This window comes from Lagenorhynchus albirostris, chromosome 8 (genome assembly GCF_949774975.1).
Source record: "Lagenorhynchus albirostris chromosome 8, mLagAlb1.1, whole genome shotgun sequence".
NCBI lineage: Eukaryota > Metazoa > Chordata > Mammalia > Artiodactyla > Delphinidae > Lagenorhynchus > Lagenorhynchus albirostris.
Window position 1 is genome coordinate 29060942 of NC_083102.1, and position 27229 is coordinate 29088170.

At 41.3% G+C, this 27229-nt stretch overlaps 1 protein-coding gene across 3 annotated transcripts in view; it reads right to left on the reverse strand.

Moving 5' to 3' along the window:
- Nucleotides 1-27229, reverse strand: part of CPED1 (cadherin like and PC-esterase domain containing 1) — a 301570-nt gene that overhangs the window by 260459 nt on the left and 13882 nt on the right. For all 3 annotated transcript variants that reach the window (XM_060156796.1, XM_060156797.1, XM_060156798.1), the window contains exon 2: nucleotides 3886-4069. In XM_060156796.1, coding sequence (XP_060012779.1) covers nucleotides 3886-4069 — 184 coding nt within the window. The remainder of the gene's footprint in view (nucleotides 1-3885; nucleotides 4070-27229) is intronic.

Below are 27229 nucleotides of genomic sequence, written 5' to 3' on the forward strand. Positions count from 1 at the left end.
AAACACCTACTCTTTTAGGCCACTATACTGTTCCACTTACTAAAGCACTGATTTACTAAATACTATCTAGATACTAGGAAAGGGAAGAATTGGTTGGTCCTTCCAATCTTTTCCTTTAGAGAATTACACGTTCCTACAAATGCAGGGACGTAAGATATATTTTTCCAAAGAAGGGTATTGAAGGACCATAAATGTATATGTTTTATATTCTGCTAAGTTTTGTAGGCATAAATCTGTAAAGACAATTGTCCTCTTACTGTTCTCAAAATCAGCTTAAAGTCAAAATGCTGGTACACAACCATACCAATAAATTTTAAGTAGTTCAATGGCATTGTAGCAAGCAGACTTTTGTATCGTTTTATTCCCAAAATTAACTTTAAACATTGCTATTCTTTGAATCAATAGTATATCCCTTAGGACAATGCTCCCCAAACTAGGTTACATGTCAGAATTACCTGTGTCTGATTTTAACATATAAATTTCTGGGTCCCACTACCAGACTACTGAATGAGAAAAACATCGATGGGGCTTTACTTTGTTTCTTCCCAGAACTCTGATGCGTGTGGACAAAGTGATTAAATTCTCACTACACACTCTTGTGAAGTAAAAATTCATTACGGCGTTTAACAGATAAGAAAGCTAGAACTCAGAGAACTGAACTTGCTTAAGGTCAAGTATACACAGCCTTAGAGTCATTCCGGTTAGAGCCACCAATTTCTGTTATATCATAGAATGGAATTAACCGGGGAAAAACATAATGCCCGTATTTGAATTTACAACCCAAGACTGGTTACTTTTCCTTTCAATAAATGTTTACTAAATTAGTGGGAAAATTAAATACAATATGAAGCCCAAATGTAACTCTGCAAGAACAGATTATACTTAATCGTAGGATGTTGCCTGCCTGAACAAGCACCCTTTAATTTTTTCTAATTTTTATCCATTTCTGGCCTTAAATGGTAAAAAAAAAAGTGGCCCCATGCTGGAAAAAGGCCACCTGTGCTTCAAAGGATGGCACAAAAAAGTGATCAGCAGAAATGATGGGGTTCAAGTCAAAGGAGGATTGGAAAGCAGGTGGAATAAATGAGTAGAATAGGGAAAACGCATTTTATATTTATTTTCCTAGGACTAAAAATGTATTTTATAAATGTGTCAAATCTGCACCTGAGTACTTTTGTACTTTGTGGGAGTGCCTATTTTGTTTTTAATGTAATATTTTCAAACTTCAGGTTAGCAAACAGCAATGGTGAAAAGAAAGAGAGGCGGGGTAGGTGTCCAGATCATTCTGAATTGCTTCCACTTTCCCCAAGCTGCTCAACATGGAGAGATGAAGTTTAAATGTGCCAATACAGCATCCCACTCGCTGCTGCTGTACACATAGTAAATAAGCATGGAGTGGCTATGTGGAGCTAAAGAAACAAAATTTTTACAAGAATCAAATCTCTAGAAAATAGTTTTGACAGTAAGGGCTTCAGTTCAAACATAATTTGTAGATTAAATGTGTAGCCACGGAAAATAAGCTGCAATAAAAAAGTGGCTTTTTTTTCTGTAGGTTAGATAATCAGGGACATGTTAGATGACAGTCATAGAACTTTTTTTAATCTCAGGTATTCAATGCACATGCTCTCACAGTGAAAACTACAAAATCAAATGAAGAACCAAAAACCAATTTCCCATACTTGTGAAATTGCTACCCTTTCTTGAGGCTGATCCAGGAAAAATATCTTACTATACAAAGTAAAAGAATACCCAGAAAGAGGCATGGATATTTTCAAAGCTGAGGAAACGTGTGGAAAGGGAGCCAAATCAGTATTTACACTGACAAATTCTGGTGACACCGTCTAGTTACCTTGTGCTACGGGCCCAGCAGCTCCCTTTGCTGCCAGATTCTATCACCTTCGGGCTCTCTTTGCACTTTCTTGGTATTTGGAAGCTGCAAAGTCATCCTCCTTTTTCTGGTAAAACTGACTCAAGGACATCAAGGGAGAGAAGAGCCATATTCCTTGTTTTGCAACTGGAGAAAACTTAAAATTGGAATTGAAGTTGAAATGCACAGATCATCCAAGTTGTGCCTATACACAGTCAGTAGCAGCACCAAGGAGACAGAAGAACATGGGAATTTCAGACAATAGTGTTGTGTTATCAGGGCCAATGCTCTGCAGGATTCCAGGAGCACAGCTCATGTGGCACAAAGGAGGTGGTTATACAGTCAAGCACCTGGTTCAGCGATGGACTAAAATAATTTACGGGATGAGAGGAATACTAAATGTTTTACATCTTTCCTTAATACCAACAACAGCTATTCTGATCAGTGGTTTTCTGACAATATCATTTATGGACGTTCCAGAACTTTAGATTGGTCCTTCTTAATAGAACCAACCCCAGTGAGGTTTGTAAACTTGGTTTCCAGGTGCTTTGATATTCCAGAGCATTCAACTTCCCTTTTGTTTTTCTTCTGTGTTTCCAAAAGCTCTAGATGTCCATACTTCTCCTGGGGGCGGGGACCAGCAAATGGCATTCCTGAAGACCTGTGCTAATGACCTCTGCACATTTTTAAGAACTTTCTTTTCATCAAAGTGGATCTCTTGGGGCTTTCTTCCCTGGGAGCTTTGTTAGCTAAGCAGCTTGTAACTTTACCGCCAACATGGTAAAAGGTGGTGAAGAGTAATCATGGCTAAATGTCCCCCAGCCTCTTCCACTGACCAGCATAAACCAGCACTTTAAAGAGCAAGGGGGGACCTAACTGAAGAGCAAGTGCTACCGGGATGTCAAGATGGCTGAAAGTGAAATGACAAAGGAAAATTATTGTGGCACCGGGATCTGACTTTTTCTCCCAAAGGAAACCATCATGGAGATCAGCAGTGGATTCAAATTGCTTTTCCTCCCCACCTTTTTGATAAAAAGGAAAACGGATACACTGTGTTGTCGTAAAGAGAAAAATCTGATTGGCTCATGGAGGACGAGTGCTATACTTTGTGGTAGCTCTAATAATGATAGGTTAGTGCAGGATAAGGGGACAAAAGAGGGAGTGGGCAACACGGAGGTGAAGAGGGCGAGCACAGAAGTGAGAGCTGCAACACAGGGGTTCAAATCCTGCCTTTCCATCACCCCAGGTTTAAGATACAAGGTGAGTCACTGCACCTCTCCAAGCCTGTTTCCTCTTCTGGAATTGGGGAAGGAATGAATATTTCTTAATCTTAGGGCACTCAGGGGCCTTCAGTGAGGATTAAATGAGGCCATGAATACAGAATACAACATGTCACATGGTTGGTTACTCAAGAAATGTCAGCTGTTACTGTTATTGCCCTTTCTGACCCTCATCACCTACTCAACTTTTTTCTCAAATAACTTGTTTAAAAACTTGTCTCTTATTTTTCACTTCAAATGACAGAAATAAAAAGTACTTGACTAGTAATGGCGTGTGAGATAAATATCTATACTTCTTTTGCATTTAGAACCAATCTGTGAATCACATTTAAGCTGGCTTCTCGAAACAATTTCCAGCACATTCTACTTGCAGTGAGATGAAGTGGCAATTTTCTTAAAATATTGAGCAGTTTGGTGCTGGGCAGAACATGTATTTGGACTCATAAACATAAACATGTTTTATGTAGCATTTAAAGATGAACTATGCAGCTCCAAAATGCTATAAAAATATAAACAAAATAATTTCAGGAGTAAAGAAATGTAGCTAAAAGAAAATGGAGAGGAAGCAGAAAAGGCGCCACGTTTTCTATGATGCAAGAAAGTTGATCATGGGTAAAACTTGGTTCTTGGGAATTTTTTTAGAGGAAGAGAGTAGCACATTTCAGGAAGTATTTAAATTAGAAGACAAGCAACTTTGGTAATTAATTAATTACTTTGGTAATTAATTCTGACTCTGACCTTTTTCTAGTAGCCCCAGCCCAGGGTCGGCACTGAGCCTTTCTTCAGTGATGACAACCGCGTAGTGATGCCGAGTGAGAATGCGCTGGTGGAGCTGAAGCTCCCTTTTGCTGGAGGAAGGAGGCCTGTAGAGAACGGCCTTTCTGCCATGGCTGCCGAAGTGGAGCTCAATTGACTCTTCGATCTACAGAAAGAAAGAAGGCATAAAAATTCAAGGAGAAAAAGGAGCACGTTTCCCTTGAAGGAGATCGTTAATGCAAATCGGAGGCCGTTCAGAAAGTTGTCTTTTAAGTTTTTCTCTGTAAAGGAATGACAGATCCTCTGAAAGGCTGACCAGGACAAAGCCAACCTCATCTGCGAGAACTGAAGGTGAACTGTATTTTTCTCATTATTCCAGAAGGATGAAAATTTCAGGCCATTAACATATAGAGTTCCTGGAGGAATACCGTGGCATGGAAATACTGAGCTCAACTCTGGCTGAAAAATAGAAATTAATAGCAACGCTTTTCATCTGCATTGTGCTTTTCTGTAGTAGTTCCAACTGCCTTATCTTTTAATAGTTCTTTTAGGTAAACACATTAGAGGAAATAGACACAGGGAGGATGGATTTTGCACCGGAAGGACAGGGGAGTACAGCTGAGAAGCAATCCCAGAGCTCTCTGGAGACGCACAATGCTGCTGCTTCTCTCCATCAGGACGCAGCAAAATTTGAATGCATCTCAATGAGGCAGGATGGAACTTCGTGTGAGAAGGGGAGGGTATCACTTAAGTATCATAATTTTAGGTTCTTCCTTCAGTGGTTTATTGTTCCTCCAAAGAAATATTCTTCTTTCTCACGCTGATGTTTGAAATACCGTTAACAAGAGGGAAGTTTTGGGACTTCCCTGGTGGCACAGTGATTAAGAATCTGCCTGCCAATGCAGGGGACATGGGTTCGAGCCCTGGTCCGGGAAGATCACACATGCCGCGGAGCAACTAAGCCCACAAGCCACAACTACTAAGCCCACGCGCCTACAGCCCGTGCTCCACAACAAGAGAAGCCACCGCAATGAGAAGCACGCACACCACGACGAAGAGTGGCCCTCACTCGCCGCAACTAGAGAAGGCCCACGTGCAGCGACAAAGACCCAATGCAGCCAAAAAGAAATAAATAAATTTATTAAAAAAAAAAAGAGGGAAGTTTTGAATTGGCAAGTAGAAAAAACACTGACATTGAAATTCATTATACGGTTTAACGGCGAATACTACGTGTTTTCCTGAAAATCTGTGACTAAACCTTGAGAAAGTAGACATTTTTTACTACTGGAAGGAGTGATGAAAGTGGATGGGGGTTAGAGAAAAAAAAAAATGGGAGAGGCCAAAGAAGAGGAGACAAAGGGGTTGGAGGAGGCAGATGAGGGGGAAGAGGTAAAAAATGAAATTGGGAAGGCACATTACTTTTAGTGGCAGCTCTGAATCAAACTGTCCATTTCAGTGATCTAAGACACATTTTGTACCCTGTCTTTTCACTCCTTAAATTTCTTCATTATTTCCCATTACTGACCGAAACAATTCCACATCTTTATCAAGGAATGTAGGTCATTTGAACTTAGACCCCATCTTCCTTCTCTGGTCATGTTGTACTCTTAGTCATTTCCATTTGTGATCCCATTCTGCTCCTTCATACGGACTCCACTGTGCCTTCAACCAACAATTCCTTCCTCTCTCTCCATTCTTCTGTTTAGCAAACTCCAAATCAAACAGTACCTCTTTGGAAATTTTTCATTGAAATACATCCTTCCATCAGCACTTATGAAATTGTGTCTCTCCCTGATGTGAGTTCCTTAATGGGCAGCCTGCATTGTCCCTGTGTCTCTAGTACACATCGTACATACTTAATAAATGAAGATATCTAGTAAATGAATGGACCGTAATGCTCTATCAAGATCTGATCTTTGAATATGCATATGGAAAGAAGAAACAGCTTTAGCTTGTAAACCCTTTGAGGGCAGGAACCATATCCTATTTTCATTGCATACAAATGATGGCTATCTGAAAATTCAGAGACAAAGCATGGTGTAGTGCAGGACACAAACTCTGCAGCCAGGCTGCCGGCTTCGAATCCCCTGGTTCCACCAGCACTAATCATGTGACCTTGGACAGTACCTTCTTCCTAAGGCTGCTGTGAGGATTAAGGACTTAATATTTGTAAAGTGCTTAGAACTGTGCCTGCCATAAAGGAAGTTGTATACATGTGTTTTTAAAATAATCATATGTCAAAAAGAGCAGAGAGTCAGGAACACTGTTTCTGTATCTGAGCTTTGCCTGACACATGCTAACACAGGCTCTTAATACGTGTGTGATGAATACAACGGAAAGAAAGAAAACACCAGCTATCACACCTTCTGTGCATGGTACTTTGGGAAAACATGATCAGACATTTTCCCTTGTTAAAGGACATTGCGTTTTATTGATAATGAAACTATTTAAACTCAAGAATTTAACTGCAAACTGGGACAAAACTCTCCAGCAAATGTTGTAATTGTTCGTAGTGATAAACAATTAAGAAGGAGTATTTGAAACCAACTACTGGTTGAGCCTTTGGACTCAGGAATTGAGGGAAACGGTAGCCCATAGGAGGCCAAAATAAACAAACATGCATCTAGGTGAAAGGGGAAGACAGATGCTTCCAAATATATCAGTGTCACTCAAGCGAAATACAGTGTCCAGATTTCCCTTCTCACATTATTTTCTTTCACAATCACAGGATGCCCCTCTCGATTACAGCTGGCTCGGGTACAGCGGTGATTTCACATGAGGAGAGTGTATTTTCAAACTTTAAGTTCTTATTATTTTGAAAGATATAATCCCTCTTTCCCACCCCCACCCCCAAACCATGATCAGTTTAAGTAAGAGCAGCATAGTTCTCACCGGCCTATCTTATAGAGAGCATATTTTAAATAAAGTGTTAATTACTGGCCATATTTTATCATAACCTTTATAACACACTGAAATTTTAACTCATGTCTCAGACTACAGAGAATAAATAGGAAATGAGTTTGTCTGCCAAATTATGTTGTATTATACAAACTGCCCCTGTCATAATATTTATAACACCCTGTATCAGCAGAATGGCCCAATACCAAGGGGCGAGAACGGTTTTTGCTGGTCCAACAACAGGGGCACGCACTGCGGATGTGAAATACAGTTACGTCAACCGCACCAGCAAATGCGGGATTATCAAATGCCCGGAGCAGCACTTTTGGAAAGGAGAGCTCCTGATGACTCCTACAAGTTTGAGGGTCTATTTTTAGTGGAAGAATACATTTAACCTGGCTATCACTACAACAACTGAACTTAAGACTTGCGGGTCTGCTGCGGAGAATTTAGAAAAGAATGAGTGTTACCGGATGTTGACACTCTGAAGCCCGAGTCACTTCCCTTCTCTCCCTTCTTCCTGAGAGATCTGCAGAATAGCCCCTCAGAAATCACTTCGCTCGACTACACGAAAGTTGCTTTATAACCGAACACATTATTTTTATTGGAAGGACTTCAAAATCTGAAGCCTCTATGCCGCCTTAGGATAGAGTGTCGTAATAAACTAGTTGGAGGGTTAGATGTAGCCATGTAAGGAATCAAAAATCTAGATTTGGATTCTCGCTCTGCCACTCGCGTGCTTCATGCAATGGGGAGAGTGATGTAATCTCCCCCCATCAGAGTTTTCTCATACGTATAGTTGAAGTAACGAATCCTACTTCATGAGATTGTATGGTGAAATTAAATCAGTTTTCTATATGAAAGTGTCCAACACAGCATCCCACCAATAAACGATGTCAAATATATACAAGTAAAATTGAATAAAAATCTATATCATATTGTAACTGCTTTTATATTAGGAATTCTGTAAGTTTTTCAATTAATATAGTTTGGTCTCTATAATAAAAAGCCTTTCTACAGTAAACTATATGCTTCTATATACCCTGATACATATTTTTCTCTGTAGGGTTTATCATCTTTTAAGGCAAAAATATGATTTCTTTATTATGTTTATTGTCTGTTTCCCCACACCATAAAATAAGGTAAATGAAAGCATATACTTTTGTCTGTTTTGTTCACTTTTGTTTCCCCAGCCTAAGAATAGTCCTTGGCACATATGGGCGCATAATAAATATTCTTTGAATGAATGAATACAAACATCTTTTTTTGCAATATGTGAAAGTCTTTTTTATAAATACTACCATGGAAGATTGGGACAGAAAGTGGTGAAAATCTGTATTAAGAAATTTGTTTCAAATGTAAAATTGACAGCTAGTGTGAAGCAGCCGCATAGCACAGGGAGATCAGCTCAGTGCTTTGTGACCACCTAGGGGGGTGGGATAGGGAGGGTGGGATAGGGAGGTGGAAGGCAGACGCAAGAGGGAGGAGATATGTGGATATATGTATATTTATGGCTGATTCACTTTGTTATAAAGCAGAAAGTAACACAACATTGTAGAGCAATTATACTCCAATAAAGATGTTAAAAAAAATAAAAATAAAGCAATTTGTTTCAGTAGAATAGTGGCAAGAATGACAAAAATAGAGTCAAATACTTGAGAAAAGTAATGAATTTACAGTAAAAAAAAATTCAGTAAAGAGCTATATTATAAAGGTACTATATTTCCCAGTTACTATTAACAAGTCTTTACCAAGACTTACCACAAAAGCAAGAAATACAGCTCTTGAAAATATAGTAGAGATGAGAAATAAAACTTGCTTTTTTTCCATACGACAGAAAGATTTTTTTCTGGATTTATTAAAGTAGCCACGTATTTATGACACTTTTGATGCTCAAATACAAATCACATAGTAGACCTCGTATGTGTGTCATATACAACTAAAAGTCAAGTTGCCATGCTGTCTAGATTTTTGGCATTTTAGAAATATTATAGAGTCTATCATAGTGAATTACGTTTTAATTTTTCCACTACGAGAATAGAGAATTTTTTTCCATTGGCAAGATGTACACTTACTTTAGAGAATTCAAGGAATAAAATGGATGGAGTTTTCCAGGATGCATATCCTATACATTTTCTACGTAAACACTATTTATAATTGTAGGGCAGTTTAGGAACTGCAGGTTCTCTGGGTATGCAAACAGAGCCTCGGAGAATGTTCCCTACTTAAATGAACATATAATGACCCGCGGCCTCCATCTCACAGCTGACTCAGCTGAACCTTGGGCCCATCATGGAACGATCACACATTTCTCAGAACTACTCCATGACAACTGAGCACCCTCTGAATGTACCCCCAAACTGTACTTTGGGGCTATCCCAACACCCAACATCCAATGTAAGGCAAATTTACCCATCTGTGGCTCTATGTAAGTTCTAAACAAAAGCAATAAAGTTTCAATATTAAAGAGCGTCCACAATGTAGCTTTGATGAAATAGCTATTGCCAAACCTCATCTTCACCTATTCCTCAATCTAATTTTCCCTTTGACACTCTTCACAATTTATAGTTACAGATTGCTTGTATACTGTCTGCCCTTCCTACAAGTCTGTATGTTTCATGAGGGCCTAGACTTGTCTGCTTTGGTCATCGTTGTACACACAGCCTACTGCCAGGTTCTAAATAAGAGTGAATGGGAGGATGAATGAGCAAATGAATAAATGCTAAATGCAAACTATGAGTTCATTACTTGCAAATATATGCATGCCCTTTCATTATTTTACTCACTGTCAGGTAAAAAAATCCACTAGAAAGTCTCCGTGGAGGCTTCGACATCCGCATCTCAAGTCATAAGATATCCATGACCTCTTCATCCCTAATGACTCTCTCCTCCACTTCACTTCAACCACCCACTCCAATGGCCAAATCTTGCTTGATCTTTGTGGTCCCCCAAACAGTCCCATCTCTGAAATTATAAAATGTGATACTCCATTCTCTGATCACATTCATTAATTTCCAGATCTTCTCATTTATTCCTAATATATCAGTTCTTCAACCACTGGTCTTTCCCCCTAATGCCAACTTTCTGCTAGCCTCCTTTCACCTTCCTTCTCTGCATCTCAGATTCCAGGATCCAATACTCCCTATCCGGTACCTTAAATTCCCTTACTCCACTGTACGTGCATCACAGTCATATGGCAAAACCTCAAGCACGGACGAGCTGGAGACACAGCATTAAATAAGACAGGCAAGTCTCTGCCCTCACAGAGGTGACAGCCCATCAAGGAAAGCAGACATAAACATCTAGTTATAATAAATGATGACATGCCAGGTAAACCGGGAGGAAGAGGATACTGTGAAAACTCTGATCTGAGAGAGCCGAGGAAGATCTCTGCAACCCGCCTGACCTGCCCCTGGGCTGGCGTGCTGAGAGCTGCTGAAGAAAAGCGCTCAGTTGGACAGATCCTGGTTGGCAAAGCCAATGCAGTCCTCACACTCCCCAGACCATCCCACTATGCTTCCTGGGTCAATTCTCTCTCACATTCTCCAAAGTGACAAACTTTCCCACTCTCCAGCTACCTCCTTATTTCTACAGATAACAGCCTCCTCCTGACAGAGGAAAGTAGCCATCTTAGAAGGAAACACACTGCGTTACACTACGTCTGTTTTGGCAAACCTATAGCCTATCAGCACAACCAGCATTTCCTCTTTTCTTCTGATTTCCAGAGAAGAAACCTGTCCACTTCTTATCGATGGTCAATCACTCTGCTTATTCTCCAGACTCCAGACTCCCCCTCCCTCCATGGGACGGGACCTGCACCAGTGGGAGGGAGCTGGGAAGGAGGAAAGGTTTCCAACACACTAGGAAGCCCCTTCGCGGGCGGAGACTGCGGGTGGCGGAGGGGGAAAGCTTCGGAGCCGCGGAGGAGAACACAGCAACAGGGGTGCGGAGGGCAAAGCGGAGAGATTCCCGCAAAGAGGATCAGGGCCGACTGGCACTCACCAGCCCGAGAGGCTTGTCTGCTCACCTGCCAGGGCGGGCGGGTCTGGGAGTTGAGGCTCGGGCTTCGGTCGGAGCGCAGGGAGAGGACTGGCGGCGTGAACACAGCCTGCAGGGGGTTAGTGCGCCACGGCTAGCCGGGAGGGAGTCCGGGGAAAAGTCTGGACCTGCCGAAGAGGCAAGAGACTTTTTCTTCCCTCTTTGTTTCCTGGTGCGCGAGGAGAGGGGATTAAGAGCGCTGCTTAAAGGAGCTCCAGAGACGGGCGCGAGCCGCGGCTAACAGCGCGGACCCCAGAGACGGGCATGAGATGCTAAGGCTGCTGCTGCCGCCACCAAGAAGCCTGTGTGCGAGCACAGGTCACTATCCACACCCCCCTTCCGGGGAGCTTGTGCAGCCCGCCGCTGCCAGGGTCCCGGGATCCAGGGACAACTTCCCCGGGAGAACGCACGGCGCGCCTCAGGCTGGTGCAACGTCACGCAGGCCTCTGCGGCCGCAGACACGCCCCGCACTACGTGCCCCTCCCTCCCCACGGCCTGAGTGAGCCAGAGCCTCCGAATCAGCTGCTCCTTTAACCCTGTCCTGTCTGAGCAAAGAACAGATGCGCCCTCCGGCGACCTACACGCAGAGGCGGGGCCGAATCCAAAGCCGAGCCCCTGGGAGCTGTGAGAACAAAGAAAAGAAAGGGAAATCTCTTCCAGCAGCCTCAGAAGCAGCGGATTAAAGCTCCACAATCAACTTGATGTACCCTGCATCTGTGGAATACATGAATAGAAAACGAATCATCCCAAATTGAGGAGGTGGACTTTGAGAGCAAGATTTATGATTTTTTTCCCTTCTCCTCTTTTTGTGAGTGTGTATGTGTATGCTTCTGTGTGAGATTTTGTCTGTATAGCTTTGCTTCCACCATTTGTCCTAGGGTTCTATCCGTCCTTTTTTTTTAAAATGTTTTTTCTTTTTTTCCTTAATAATTATTTTTCTATTTTAATAACTTTATTATATTTTATCTTATTTTATTTTACTTTATCTTCTTTCTTTCTTTTTTCCTTCCTTCCCTCCTCCCTCCCGCCCTCCCTCCTTTCTTTCTTTCTTTCTTCCTTCCTCTACTAATTCTTTCTTTCTACTTTTTCTCCCTTTTATTCTGAGCCGTGTGGATGAAAGGCTCTTGGTGCTCCAGCCAGGAGTCAGTGCTGTGCCTCTGAGGTGGGAGAGCCAACTTCAGGACACTGGTCCACAAGAGACCTCCCAGCTCCACATAATATCAAACGGCGAAAATCTCCCAGAGATCTCCATCTCAACACCAGCACCCAGCTTCACTCAACGACCAGCAAGCTACAGTGCTGGACACCCTATGCCAAACAACTAGCAAGACAGGAACACAACCCCAGCCATTAGCAGAGAGGCTGCCTAAAATCATAATAAGTCCACAGACACCCCAAAACACACCACCAGACGTGGACCTGCCCACCAGAAAGACAAGATGGAGCTCATCCACCAGAACACAAGCACTAGTCCCCTCCACCAGGAAGCCTACACAACCCACTGAACCAACCTTAGCCACTGGGGACAGACACCAAAAACAACGAGAACTACGAACCTGCAGACTGCAAAAAGGAGACCCCAAACACAGTAAGATAAGCAAAATGAGAAGACAGAAAAACACACAGCAGATGAAGGAGCAAGATAAAAACCCACCAGACCTAACAAATGAAGAGGAAACAGGCAGTCTGCCTGAAAAAGAATTCAGAATAATGGTAGTAAAGATGATCCAAAATCTTGGAAATAGAATAGACAAAATGCAAGAAACATTTAACAAGGACCTAGAAGAACTAAAGATGAAACAAGCAACGATGAACAACACAATAAATGAAATTAAAAATCCTCGAGATGGGATCAGTAGCAGAATAACTGAGGCAGAAGAACAGATAAGTGACCTGGAAGATAAAGTAGTGGAAATAACTACTGCAGAGCAGAATAAAGAAAAAAGAATGAAAAGAACTGAGGACAGTCTCAGAGACCTCTGGGACAACAGTAAACGCACCAACATTCGAATTATAGGGGTTCCAGAAGAAGAAGAGAAAAAGAAAGGGACTGAGAAAATATTTGAAGAGATTATAGTTGAAAACTTCCCTAATATGGGAAAGGAAATAGTTAATCAAGTCCAGAAAGCACAGAGAGTCCCATACAGGATAAATCCAAGCAGAAATACGCCAAGACACATATTAATCAAACTGTCAAAAATTAAATACAAAGAAAACATATTAAAAGCAGCAAGGGAAAAACAACAAATAACACACAAGGGAATCCCCATAAGGTTAACAGCTGATCTTTCAGCAGAAACTCTGCAAGCCAGAAGGGACTGGCAGGACATATTTAAAGTGATGAAGGAGAAAAACCTGCAACCAAGATTACTCTACCCAATAAGAATCTCATTCAGATTTGATGGGGAAATTAAAATCTTTACAGACAAGCAAAAGCTAAGAGAATTCAGCACCACAAAACCAGCTTTACAACAAATGCTAAAGGAACTTTTCTAGCCAGGAAACACAAGAGAAGGAAAAGACCTATAATAATGAACCCAAAACAATTAAGAAAATGGTAATAGGAACATACATATCGATAATTACCTTAAATTTAAATGGATTAAATGCTCCAACCAAAAGACCTAGACTGGCCTAAGACATAGACATAGACTGAAAGTGGAAATGGAAACCAAAAGAAAGCTGGAGTAGCAATTCTCATATCAGACAAAATAGACTTTAAAATAAAGACTATTACAAGAGACAAAGAAGGACACTACATAATGATCAAGGGATCGATCCAAGAAGAAGATATAACAATTGTAAATATTTATGCACCCAACATACGAGCACCTCAATACATAAGGCAAATACTAACAGCCATAAAAGGGGAAATCGACAGTAACACATTCATAGTAGGGGACTTTAACACCCCACTTTCACCAATGGACAGATCATCCAAAATGAAAATAAAGAAGGAAACACAAGCTTTAAATGATACATTAAACAAGATGGACTTAATTGATATTTATAGGACATTCCATCCAAAAACAACAGAATACACATTTTTCTTAAGTGCTCATGGAACATTCTCCAGGATAGATCATATCTTGGGTCACAAATCAAGTCTTGGTAAATTTAGGAAAATTGAAATTGTATCAAGTATCTTTCCGACCACAACGCTGTGAGACTAGATATCAATTACAGGAAAAGATCAGTAAAAAATACAAACACTTGGAGGCTAAACAATACACTACTTAATAACGAAGTGATCACTGAAGAAATCAAAGAGGAAATTTAAAAATACCTAGAAACAAATGACAATGGAGAGACGACGACCCAAAATCTATGGGATGCAGCAAAAGCAGTTCTAAGAGGGAAGTTTATAGCAATACAATCCTACCTTAAGAAACAGAAAACATCTCGAATAAACAACCTAACCTTGCACCTAAAGCAATTAGAGAAAGAAGAATAAAAAAACCCCAAAGTTAGCAGAAGGAAAGAAATCATAAAAATCAGATCAGAAAGAAATGAAGGAAACAATAGCAAAGATCAATAAAACTAAGAGCTGGTTCTTTGAGAAGATAAACAAAATTGATAAACCATTAGACAGACTCATCAAGAGAAAAAGGGAGAAGACTCAAATCAATAGAATTAGAAATGAAAAAGAGGAAGTAACAACTGACACTGCAGAAACACAAAAGATCATAGGCGATTACTACAAGCAACTCTATACCAATAAAACGGACAACCTGGAAGAAATGGACAAATTCTTAGAAATGCACAACCTGCCAAGACTGAATCAGGAAGAAATAGAAAATATAAACAGACCAATCACAAGCACTGAAATTGAGACTGTGATTAAAAATCCTCCAACAAACAAAAGCCCAGGACCAGATGGTTTCACAGGCGAATTCTATCAAACATTTAGAGAAGAGCTAACACCTATCCTTCTCAAACTCTTCCAAAATATAGCAGAGGGAGGAACACTCCCAAACTCATTCTACAAAGCCACCATCACCTTGATACCAAAACCAGACAAGAATGTCACAAAGAAAAACTACAGGCCAATATCACTGATGAACATAGATGCAAAAATCCTCAACAAAATACTAGCAAACAGAATCCAACAGCACGTTGAAAGGATCATACACCATGATCAAGTGGGGTTTATTCCAGGAATGCAAGGATTCTTCAATATATGCAAATCAATCAACGGAATATACCATATTAACAAATTGAAGGAGAAAAACCATATGATCATCTCGATAGATACAGAGAAAGCTTTTGACAAAATTCAACACCCATTTATGATAAAAACCCTGCAGAAAGTAGGCATAGAGCGAACTTTCCTCAACATAATAAAGGCCATATATGACAAACCCACAGCCAACATCGTCCTCAATGGTGAAAAACTGAAAGCATTTCCACTAAGATCAGGAACAAGACAAGGTTGCCCACTCTCACCACTCTTATTCAACATAGTTTTGGAAGTTTTAGCCACAGCAATCAGAGAAGAAAAGGAAATAAAAGGAATCCAAATCAGAAAAGAAGAAGTAAAGCTGTCACTGTTTGCAGATGACATGATACTATACATAGAGATTCCTAAGGATGCTACCAGAAAACTACTAGAGCTAATCAATGAATTTGGTAAGGTAGCAGGATACAAAATTAATGCACAGAAATCTCTTGCATTCCTATACACTAATGATGAAAAATCTGAAAGTGAAATCAAGAAAATGCTCCCATTTACCATTGCAACAAAAAGAATAAAATATCTAGGAATAAACCTACCTAAGGAAAGACCTATATGCAGAAAATTATAAGACACTGATGACAGAAATTAAAGATGATACAAATAGATGGAGAGATATACCATGTTCTTGGATTGGAAGAATCAACATTGTGAAAATGACTCTACTACCCAAAGCAATCTACAGATTCAATGCAATCCCTATCAAACTACCACTGGTATTTTTCACAGAACTAAAACAAAAAATTTCACAATTTGTATGGAAACACAAAAGACCCCGAATAGCCAAAGCAAACTTGAGAACGAAAAACGGAGCTGGAGGAATCAGGCTCCCTTACTTCAGACTATACTACAAAGCTACAGTATCAAGTATCAGTATACAAGTATCAAGACAGTATGGTACTGACACAAAAACAGAAAGATAGATCAATGGAACAGGATAGAAAGCCCAGAGATAAACCCACGCACATATGGTCACCTTAACTTTGATAAAGGAGGCAGGAATGTACAGTGGAGAAAGGACAGCCTCTTCAATAAGTGGTGCTGGGAAAACTGGGCAGGTACATGTAAAAGTATGATATTAGATCACTCCCTAACACCATACACAAAAATAAGCTCAAAATGGATTAAAGACCTAAATGTAAGGCCAGAAACTATCAAACTCCTAGAGGAAAACATAGGCAGAACACTCTATGACATAAATCACAAGATCCTTTTTGACCCACCTCCTAGAGAAATGGAAATAAAAATAAACAAATGGGACCTAATGAAACTGCAAAGCTTTTGCACAGCAAAGGAAACCATAAACAAGACCAAAAGACAACCCTCAGAATGGGAGAAAATATTTGCAAATGAAGCAACTGACAAAGGCTTAATCTCCAAAATTTATAAGCAGCTCATGCAGCCCAATAACAAGAAAACAAACAACCCAATCCAAAAATGGGCAGAAGACCTAAATAGACATTTCTCCAAAGAAGATATACAAACTGCCAACAAACTCATGAAAGGATGCTCAACATCATTAATCATTAGAGAAATGCAAATCGAAACTACAATGAGATATCATCTCACACCAGTCAGAATGGCCATCATCAAAATATCTAGAAACAATAAATGCTGGAGAGGGTGTGGAGAAAAGGGAACCCTCTTACACTGTTGGTGGGAATGTAAATTGATACAGCCACTGTGGAGAACAGTATGGAGGTTCCTTAAAAAACTACAAATAGAACTACCATATGAGCCAGCAATCCCACTACTGGGCATATACCCTGAGAAAACCGTAATTCAAAAAGAGTCATGTACCAAAATGTTCATTGCAGCTCTATTTATAATAGCCCGGAGATGGAAACAAACCTAAGTGTCCATCATCAGATGAATGGATAAAGAAGATGTGGCACTTATATACAATGGAATATTACTCAGCCATAAAAAGAAACGAAATTGAGCTATTTGTAATGAGGTGGATAGACCTAGAGTCTGTCATACAGAGTGAAGTAAGTCAGAAAGAGAAAGACCGTATGCTAACACATATATATGGAATTTAAGGGAAAAAATGTCATGAAAAACCTAGGGGTAAGACAGGAATAAAGACACAGACCTACTAGAGAACGGACTTGAGGATATGGGGGAGGGGAAGGGTAAGCTGTGACAAAGCGAGAGAGAGGCATGGACACTACCAAATGTAAGGTAGATAGCTAGTGGGAAGCAGCTGCATAGCACAGGGAGATCAGATCGGTGCTTTGTGACTGCCTGGAGGGGTGGGATAGGGAGGGTGGGAGGGATGGAGATGCAAGAGGGAAGAGATATGGGAACATATGTATATGTATAACTGATTCACTTTGTTATAAAGCAGAAACTAACACACCATTGTAAAGCAATTATACTCTAATAAAGATGTACAAAAAAATATATATATATATATTTTGAACGCTTTCTATGTGTCAGGCATGGTTCTAGTCTCTGAGAAATACAATAGTGAAGAACCTGGATAAAGTTCTAGCTCTCACTGAGCTTACTTTTTAGTGGGAGGAGCAATAGACAATTAATGGTATCATGAAAGATAAGTTCCTGTAGAGATAAGATATCTGGTCAGGGCAAAGTGTCAAAGATGACCCAAAGGGCTTCCCTGGTGGCGCAGTGGTTGAGAGTCCGCCTGACGATGCAGGGGACGCAGGTTCGTGCCCCAGTTGGGGAAGATCCCCATGCCGCGGAGCGGCTGGGCCCGTGAGCCATGGCCGCTGAGCCTGTGCGTCCGGAGCCTGTGCTCCGCAATGGGAGAGGCACAACAGTGAGAGGCCCACGTACCGCAAAAAAAAAAAAAAAAGGATGACCCAGATGGTCATGCTGCTGTTGCTTGCATGTGTTATGAATGTTTTGTATGAAAGACAATGAGAGAAGAAAGATAATTCTTGGACAGAGAGAAAAGAAAAGAAGAGGTATTAAAACAGAAGTCCTTGAAGGTCAGCAGCAGAGGTGCTTTTTATTGTGAGTGGTAAATACGGTCAGGTAGGCAACAAGAAATAATTGGCAATGAAGATAAAAGTGGAGGTAATGCAATATGACTTATTATCTTGTTAAGTAGCTGGTAGGAAACCAAAACCTAGTTAGCAGTAGAGAATTTAAAAGCCAGGTCATGGAAGCAACCTAAATGCCCATCAACAGACAAATGGATAAAGAAGATGTGATACATATTTACAATGGAATATAACTCAGCCATAAAAAGGAACGAAATTGGGTCATTTGTAGAGACATGGATGGACCTAGAGACTGTCATACAGAGTGAAGTAAATCAGAAAGAGGAAAACAAATATCATATATTAACACATATATGTGGAATCTAGAAAAATGGTACAGGTGAACCGGTTTGCAAGGCAGAAATAGAGACACAGATGTAGAGAACAAACATATGGACACAAAGCGGGGAAAGCAGGGGGATGGGGGAGTGGGGGGATGAACTGGGAGATTGGGATTGACATGTATAAACTAATATGTATAAAATAGATAACTAATAAGAACCTGCTGTATATGAAATAAATACATAAAATTAAATTTAAAAAAATAAATAAAATGAAGCTATAATTGCAAAAAAAAAAAGTTGGTCACTTTATACTGGTCTTTCTACCTAGGTACAACTTTGATGAACTTTGATGCCGTTTACAAAAAAACCATAGCAGGGAAGAGGTGGATGAGGAAAACTAGACTTACTAAGATGAAGTGAGGATGTTTTCTTGTTTTCTTGGTTTTCTGGATGGATGGGTACCATGATAGAATTTCAGAAGACCAGACTTCTACTACCTAAATCAGAGGATTTCCTAAGAACTATATGTCATGGTTCCCACAATGCAGAAAACAAGTTTTGTTGTTTTTTGGGGTTTTTTTTTAATGGAAGCATTCAGTGACCTGGGTGACCATGCCACAAGAGGGAGACCTGAGATCTGTCTTAAGGAGGCATCTAATGGCACTGGGGGAACATTGGGCGGCAGAGTACTGCGAGGAGAGGTCAGTGAGTAAACAGAAAGGGGGCAGGATCCAACCCTTAAAACAATGACCGCCATTGAGGATACGACATAAACTAGTTAGAACCAACTAGATCCAAGATGGTGGACAAGTCGACTTCCCTTGAGCCTCAATAGACGCTCATTGTAATACATCAGCTAAATGACACACCCACAGGCACCATGACAGTTCCGGGGCCAACCATAAAAGGCCAAAAAGTGGGCTGTGGCCCAATTCTTGGCAGTTTCCACCCCTTCCCCAAAATACTGTAGTTGAAATAATCCTCTCACTCATTAGCCTATGACATTACCCACCCCTATAAAAACCGACAACCCCATACCCTGGGGCCTCTTGCCTTCCAAAATGGCCCACACTCTGTCTATGGAGTGTGTATCTCCCTGAATAAACCTTCATTCACTTTTCTCTGGCTCGCTCTTGAATCTTTTCCTGCGCCAAGCGAAGAACCCACACTTGGCGGCTGTCCCAGGGACTTGCCTGAGTCCTGGGATGTGATGATCCCCTTGAGCCCCACCTTCCTTCCTGCAACAGAAGGAGAGGCAGCAACAGGACAGTCGCACCTCACAGCGTGAGGGAGAGGTCAGGTACAGAGGATGAAAGCATTCCAGAAGTGGGGTGAAAAGTCCCAAAGAAAGGATGTGCTGTGAAGATCTTAAGCAAACAGAGAGAGAGCCTGTAAGCCTGACACATGAGAAGAAGAGAGGGGCACAAAAGAGGAAAACAGAAGAGAACAGCAGGACAGAGCCCGACCCGGCCATCCTAAGCTAGAAAGTATTTAATGAGAGAAAACATCAAATTGCCTTAGTCCACTGGGAACATCTGAAACACTGAGACTTACGAGATATAGTATGATTTTTGCTCATCAGAAGAGACTTCCCACTCCACCTATAAAGTACGAAGCATATAACCTGATGGTAAGCCATGAGAATGCCTCGGCCATCTCTGTCTAATGCCCTTCTCTGCCCTCCCAACTCAGAACCACACCGCGCCTTTCTAAGAGGGGTGCGCAGTATAGAGCCTGTGTAGCCAGAGGAAGGAGAAGAGGAGTGCCTGGAGAAGAGCAACTTTCAAGACAGGAAAAAGAAAAAAGAAAAAAAGGCCACTTCTCAGCTCTTCAAACCCCAGCCAATGTACAGACAGGCTGGGCGTAGCTTCAATTGGGTGCAGCTCATTCCTTCCCCAGGCTGACCCGCACACAGAGCAGGAATCTTGGAGATAGTGAGAAACTGAAAACAAACCAAGAACACAAGAACAGGGGTTTCTCCTGGAGTCCCTATCTGGAGTCTGCTGCTGTGACTGCTTGCCTCCCCACGCCTGCCGTTGCTGACTGCCTATCTCACCCCCCTGAAGTGCTCATCCATTTCAACCAACACGGAGGAGCTTACATTGCCTCTCTGCTTCTCCCAAATTTTTGTTCCTCTTTTCTAGCTGTTTGGAAGGTCATAGTAAGCTTCTTTTTCAGCTTCCTCTGGAGGCTGTTCCTCCAACGAATTCAAGACTCCTTTCCTTGAGGTGCCACCCACGATGCACAGCTGTGGGCCATCGGTTTACTATTTGCTATAACTTTACAGACATAACAAAACCCAGCTGAGATTACAAAAACACAGGACTAGCTGGGAGATGGTGGTCATGATAACGTCCTTGGAGACATCTTTAAGAGTTAGGTAAAGCTTTGAATGAGATCAGAAGAGAATGTAAATTACTTTTTCTTTCAGCACAGTTGATTTACTTTCTATTTTGGATCAAATAAAAACCACTCTAAGTGTCCCTCTTTTGCCTTTTCTCCTTCCTTCTGCTTTCCTCTTTCTCTACAGTTCTTTCCCATTCTCAGTCTTCTATTAATCCGACACTTAATCACATAGAGCTTCAGAGGAGGAAGACGTTATTTGCTTTCCATCCTCAAACCCTGATAGCGTTTGCTGGTCTTAGAGTAACAGCTCCCCAGCCCCCTGAATCTTATCACAGTGTCAGCAGTAGTTAAAGGACATCCGTAAAAATATAACAAAATATAAAGTCAACAATTCCCAATTATGAAATACCAAGCAGAGGACAAGGAGAGACCTTGTTCTTTTGAAAAATGTTAAAATAATAGCAAGTCTCTGTCCCCCATGCCAAGACAAGGAGTTAATTCTGCAATTCAACCTTAAAATAGAAGTCCATACAAAGGCAACGTAACAGAAAGGAAAGAACACTGGGGTCATTACAACAATATCAATACCTAAGCAGCATACAATCTACCAAACAGTTTAATGGATGCCAGAGACCCTGAATCTAAGTCAGAGCCTTTGCCAGCAACACCCCAAGGACTTCTGAATCCTGAGTTTCCATTCTACTTCCCACCCCACTCCCCCATTCATTGTCTACTGACACCACTTAAGCTCCACTAGGTGTACTTCCCTTTCCTCATCTGCAAATGAACATGAACCTCCCATCCTACTTTTCTCGCTGTTGTAAGGATCAAAGGAGACTCAAACAGTGAAATAAAATCTTTAGAAAATGTACAACCCCTCATAAATGTAAGGCGTATTTAAATATCTCTTAAAAAGTGATCACATTGGGACTTCCCTGGCGGTCCAGCGGTTAAGACTCTTGTGCTTTCACTGCAGGGGGCACGGGTTTGGTCCCTGGTTGGGGAGCTAAGATCCCGTGGCCAAAAAAAAGCAATGGCATAAATATCACTTAAAAAATGATAGCATAGGGCTTCCCTGGTGGCGCAGTGGTTGGGAGTCTGCCTGCCGATGCAGGGGACACGGGTTCGTGCCCCGGTCCGGGAAGATCCCACATGCCGCGGAGCGGCTGGGCCCGTGAGCCATGGCCGCTGAGCCTGCGCGTCCGGAGCCTGTGCTCCGCAACGGGAGAGGCCACAACAGTGAGAGGCCCGCGTACCGCAAAAAAAAAAAAAAAAAAAAAAAAGATAGCATAAAAGTGATCTTGACAAATTAAAATATTTTAAGATAAACTGAGGCATATTTAAAATTTTAAGAGTTCATTTGAGCAAAAACCCATTCCAGTTGGACTGCACCAAACCTGAAGTGATTGGGAACATTCCGCCAACGGGAGCTGGGGAAAGACTTATATAGAGAAAGTATGGAAGCAGAGAAAGGAAATTATTGATGAGCTGTAGCCTAAAGCCTAGTTGGCTGTTTGTGACTGGTCATCCTTGGCGTTTTGATTTCGGAACCCTGAGCCATTCACAGAATTAGATTTTGGTTTGCCTACAGAGGCCCACACAGCCTCACAGCCACCTTGGTCTAATGGGCTCCTTGTTTAATTAATTTAACAGAATTAAGACCCTACAAACTTCAGTCAAATGATTTCATAAGGGTTCTGTCACAAGGAGAATATTAAAGGGCTGTGTTTATATATTAGGGGCATTAAAGCATTTAAAAATAATCAATGGATCACCATTTCTACTATTCTTCTCTGCTAAAAATCCAGTGTCAGAGCAAACATATCATTATGAAAATAAAATATGGCCACTGACACCATATACACAATGGACACACTTTTTAGATTTGGGTGCCAGATAAAAATTAGGCAGTATGTTCATTGCACAACTAAATATGATTTAATGTCCTATAAATAAATTCACAACCAGGATACAAAAAGCCCTTAGCAAGATTACATTCCCTCTTTGGGGCTTAGAAATATGGTCACCATTGTTTGCTCTTAGGACCTTCCATAGGACTTACCTATTAACTTTTACTCACTTCATTCTCCACTTTAATCCTATTCCCTTCTCTGCACTGTCCCTACTACAAGGCTTGCTGCACATCCTCCCACCACCCATCCTTCCCAGTTTATGATCTCGACTCTCCTCCTAGCCATGCAGTCCTCTCAGCACTTCACCACTGCACACACTAAGACCCCAGGCGTCTGCATCAGGCCACCATGAAAAAACTTGTGGTGGCCAGCCAAGAATCTCTTCCAGCACCATGGCAAATATGCCCTCCCCTGGATAGAGAGTCCAGCCTAAATGAAACACCTGCTGGATGCAAGGACAGAATTCAGGCACTGAGATGGCGATTAAGATTCTCCATCCACTGTCGATCCAGTCACCACATTCATACTCCCAGGAGAGGTTCCTAAGGCCACTTCAAGTGTCTAATATTGTCAATCCATGCAGATAGCATCCCCGGCTCCTTTCGTCTCCCCTCAGCACTCACATCCAAGTAGCAACCAGTTTATCTGGATTCTCCCCAGAAATCCAGGGTCCCCATGAATTGCACAGATGGTTAAGGATGGAAAGCCAACACACTCCATGCAGGTGGTCCTGCATCTCCAGGGCAGCAAAGGTCAGCTCCAGTTCTTGGGTGAATGAAAGGCTACAGGATAGAGGCACACATCTCACAAACCCAGAGGAACTCTGCCTCACCCTACCCATGTGGGGCTCAAAGTGTTGAAAAGAATGGGGGAACGCGTGTTAAACATCTAGACACCAAAGTCTGCAGAAAGGAAACATCCTGCCTTATATCAAACATGTAGACCAAGTCTCCTTAAGTGCACATCTATGCCTTGGCACACATTTTTTGCTTGCTTACTCTGAGCACCCTTGTTCACTCAGAGTGAACAGAGTAGCTGTTCACACTCTATGGTCTCCTCATCTTGTCCCTTCAGCTCCCTGGCCAGTACCAATACACAAGCTTGAGGACGACCCTGGGTAACTCTCCTCCCAGCCTTACTGAGCCCTGAGAGCCCTCTTCTCTGTGCTTCCCCGTTAGAAGCCTCCACCCAGTCCACCCTGATCCTCTTCGCATTGCCAGATGCTGTACCATCACACCACCACCTCATAACACAACCTCACGTATCCCTGCCAAAATCTTAGAGCTCTCCAAATTACACACCCATTCTAGAATGTTTAAGTATTTCATGGCCAACTTTTTGCTTTAAAAATCAAAAATTGGCAGGAAATGACAATATCCAGTAATACCACAACATAAGCACTATCTTTAGAGGAAGGAATAAGACATCATCTAATACTGTTATCAAATTTTCAACTCCCTAAACTCTATAATCCTTTCCGTAAGGGATTGCAGAATATCATTTTTTTTTTCTGTGACTGGCTAGAAAAGTAAGTTCTCTTGCTAGAAGTCCAGTTTATTTTTAAAGGGTCCACCAGATGATCTCATAGGTCAGGCCTAAAGAAGAAAGCACCTCTTCAAACACAACAGATTGCTTTGGTTTTCTCAGGAAAGCAGGAGGTAAGGACATCTTATAAATGGAGAAGGACCTGGATGAACCCGGTGAAGATCAGTGTTTAAGAACCCAATCGAAAGCCCAAAAGAAGAATTTAAGGACTGCTGGCCACCACAGGAAGTCCTGTACTGGACACACAGCGTGAATTATACGAGTTCCCATTCATCCATTCATTCAACGTTTTATGTGCCAGGCATTGTGTAAATTTGATCCCTGCCCTGATCTAACTGCCAGTAATTTATTAGAAGGTTTTGTGTAAATGCTAGATTTCTCAGGGAGTGGTTGCATTATTGCAAGTACTTGGTTACTTTGTTCAGGGTTTTGCTAAGAATTGTGCTTAAGATCATGTGCACATCTTTGGATGATGAGACATCCTCCCATTTATATCACAGAGAAGGGCTCCTTTTAAAGTGTTGTTATTTTATATTAAAAGCAGGAGACAATTCTAGCTTCTTGAGGTTTCTATTTCTGACAGAAGATATTTTCACAAATATATTTTCTCTGCTCTACAGCAAACAAGTGTGTTTAAAGCAGACATAGTATTACTTTAACCATTGTTTCTTTAAAAGAAAAGTAATCAGCTTACCTCTTTTTGCCTCTATACTCCCCCATGAAAAAGAAAATTAACTGCTCCAAATCTATCTGCTCTAAAAATAGCTTATGTATAGCGCTAAAATACATGGATAAATAGGGTTAGCTTATGTGTAGGAAGCTTCAGATGTGTTATTAATTTTCACTATTTACTCGGAAAAAATAATTAATAATAAATGGAGGAGTGAGGAAAAACCCATTTGAAATCACTTCTGCCCTCTGGGTGTGTCCAGTAGGGAAGGTTTACTGCTCAGTATGAAAATCGACTTTCTGGCTGATACTTTGCTAAAGTCAGGCAGTTCCTGCCTGCCACATAAAAGTTAATTTCCTGTTCCATTTTTCCTGAGGCATCTGTGCACTTTGGCTAAATTAATGCTAGATTTTCCACTAGGAAAGAAGCAGGTTTAAGGCTGAAACTATTGGAATGCTATTATACTTCCTATCACTTGTTAAAGAAACAGTGAAACTCAACTGCGACAGTGCCAATTTGGACTCCTAGTGGCATTTTCAAAAATAACTATAACCTGACATCTGTATAGCACACTATACTATAAGTTTTTAAAGAAAAGAAGGAGTATTCCTGGTACTCACAGTTATGCTGTATATATGCACTCTTCTTCCTCAGAGGCGCCAAGTGCAATGAGAATATTTTCATGGCCTTATTCTTTGGGACGTGTTAAATTAATTGAACAAGTAGGCCTGTAGACTGAGGTGGCTGTAATGCCAGTGGTCTATATAAGCAAATCAAAGTGGAGGTTTTGAAACTGACACTTAAGGACAACCAATCACAAGCAGCAAAGGAGGCTTTAAGTTGTGGCCAATCGATAATTTCCTTGCTCTGCTTCCTTCCACCTTTTCTCCATAAAAGTCTCTCCCTGGGCTCGTGCCCTCGGAGCGTTCCTAGCCACTTCAGGTTTGGTGCTGCCTAGTTGGAATCTTCTTTTGCTCAAATAAAGTCTTAAAATTTCCAATGTGCCTCAGTTTACCTTTTAACAAATGTGACAATGTTTAGTCGCCTGCCTTTTATAATCTCCATGTTTTCCAAAGCATTCTGCCTAATTCGTGCCTAACTTGATCCCATATCATCCCTGTAACAGGCATTTCCACCCACATGCCGCAGTCCGCGAAAATGAACCCCAAAGGGTCACTTGTCCATGGTCACTCAACTTTTCAGCATCGGTTCCGGGTCCCCATCTGTGTGTGTTCTCTTTTGCCTGGAGACTGTGAGTGGGGCGCAACAAGATCTGCCTCAGATACACAGACTTTTAACAGGTGGCTCAGGAGGTTTCCAGAAGTCTACACCACCAGCCCGACACCATCCACTTTTTCTTATTGCAAAACCGACGAGAAACACCAGGATCCTGGAGCAATATTACTATTTAAATAAATTCTCCTTTCTTCCCATAGATTAGTCATTGTCATCAGGCTTTTTCCCTTGCCTGACTCTCCCATCCTGAATTGGCCACTCTTCCCCAGATGTCTCTCTTAGTCATAGTCAGAATGGCAGTGGATACCGGGTTCTTTTTGTCAAGATCAGCTGTGAGGTATCTTATAAGATATTGGCTATATTGGCTATAAAAATAATTAAAATATCAAAACTTGTAATAATTTACACTTTATAAATCAGGGAACACGTGCTGCATGCCCACTACTTGCAGGCAAACACTTTCTTGAGTGGGAGAAGAAGGAAGTATTGTGCACAGCCCTGGAAAACCAGTGGAATGTGCCTGCATTTGACTGCACAGAGAGTGTCAAAAAGAAAAGCGACAGACGGTTAGTATAGGACACACCGCTTTAAACATCTGCCTAAGCAAAATATAATGAAGAAAGCACATAGGCTGAGGATCAAAAATATGTACTATACGTGCATTATTGAAACAAATATAAGCCCTTTAAAGTGCTTGTTTTTGTGGTCAGAGCTTAAACCCAGCTTCTCAGGGGCAAGAAGGACACCATAATTTATTGAACACCAACTCTGGTCGGCCACCATGCTACTGTTTTCAAACACATAATCAGTTTTCACAAGTAAGGCTTAGTTAGCTTCATTTTTCCAACGAGAAAATTGAGAGTTTAGAAGTCTAGGTAAAATTTGTCTATGTGCTATAGCTAGTAAATGACACATCTGGAATTTGAACCAATGTGTAAGAAAGCCCATGTTTGTTCCACAACATTCTGATGCTCTATTAGACTGCTTATTCCGTATACTAAACAGGTTTGGGGTTAGAAGCCTTGCTGGGGATGGTCAGGTCTGTTCTCCCCATCAATATGCAGAGTCTCAGAGCCTCCCCCTTAAAGAGTTCTTCTGATTGGGTTGCAGTACAAGCAAACTGGTGGGGGTTCTGTTCAGAGTCCCCAAGT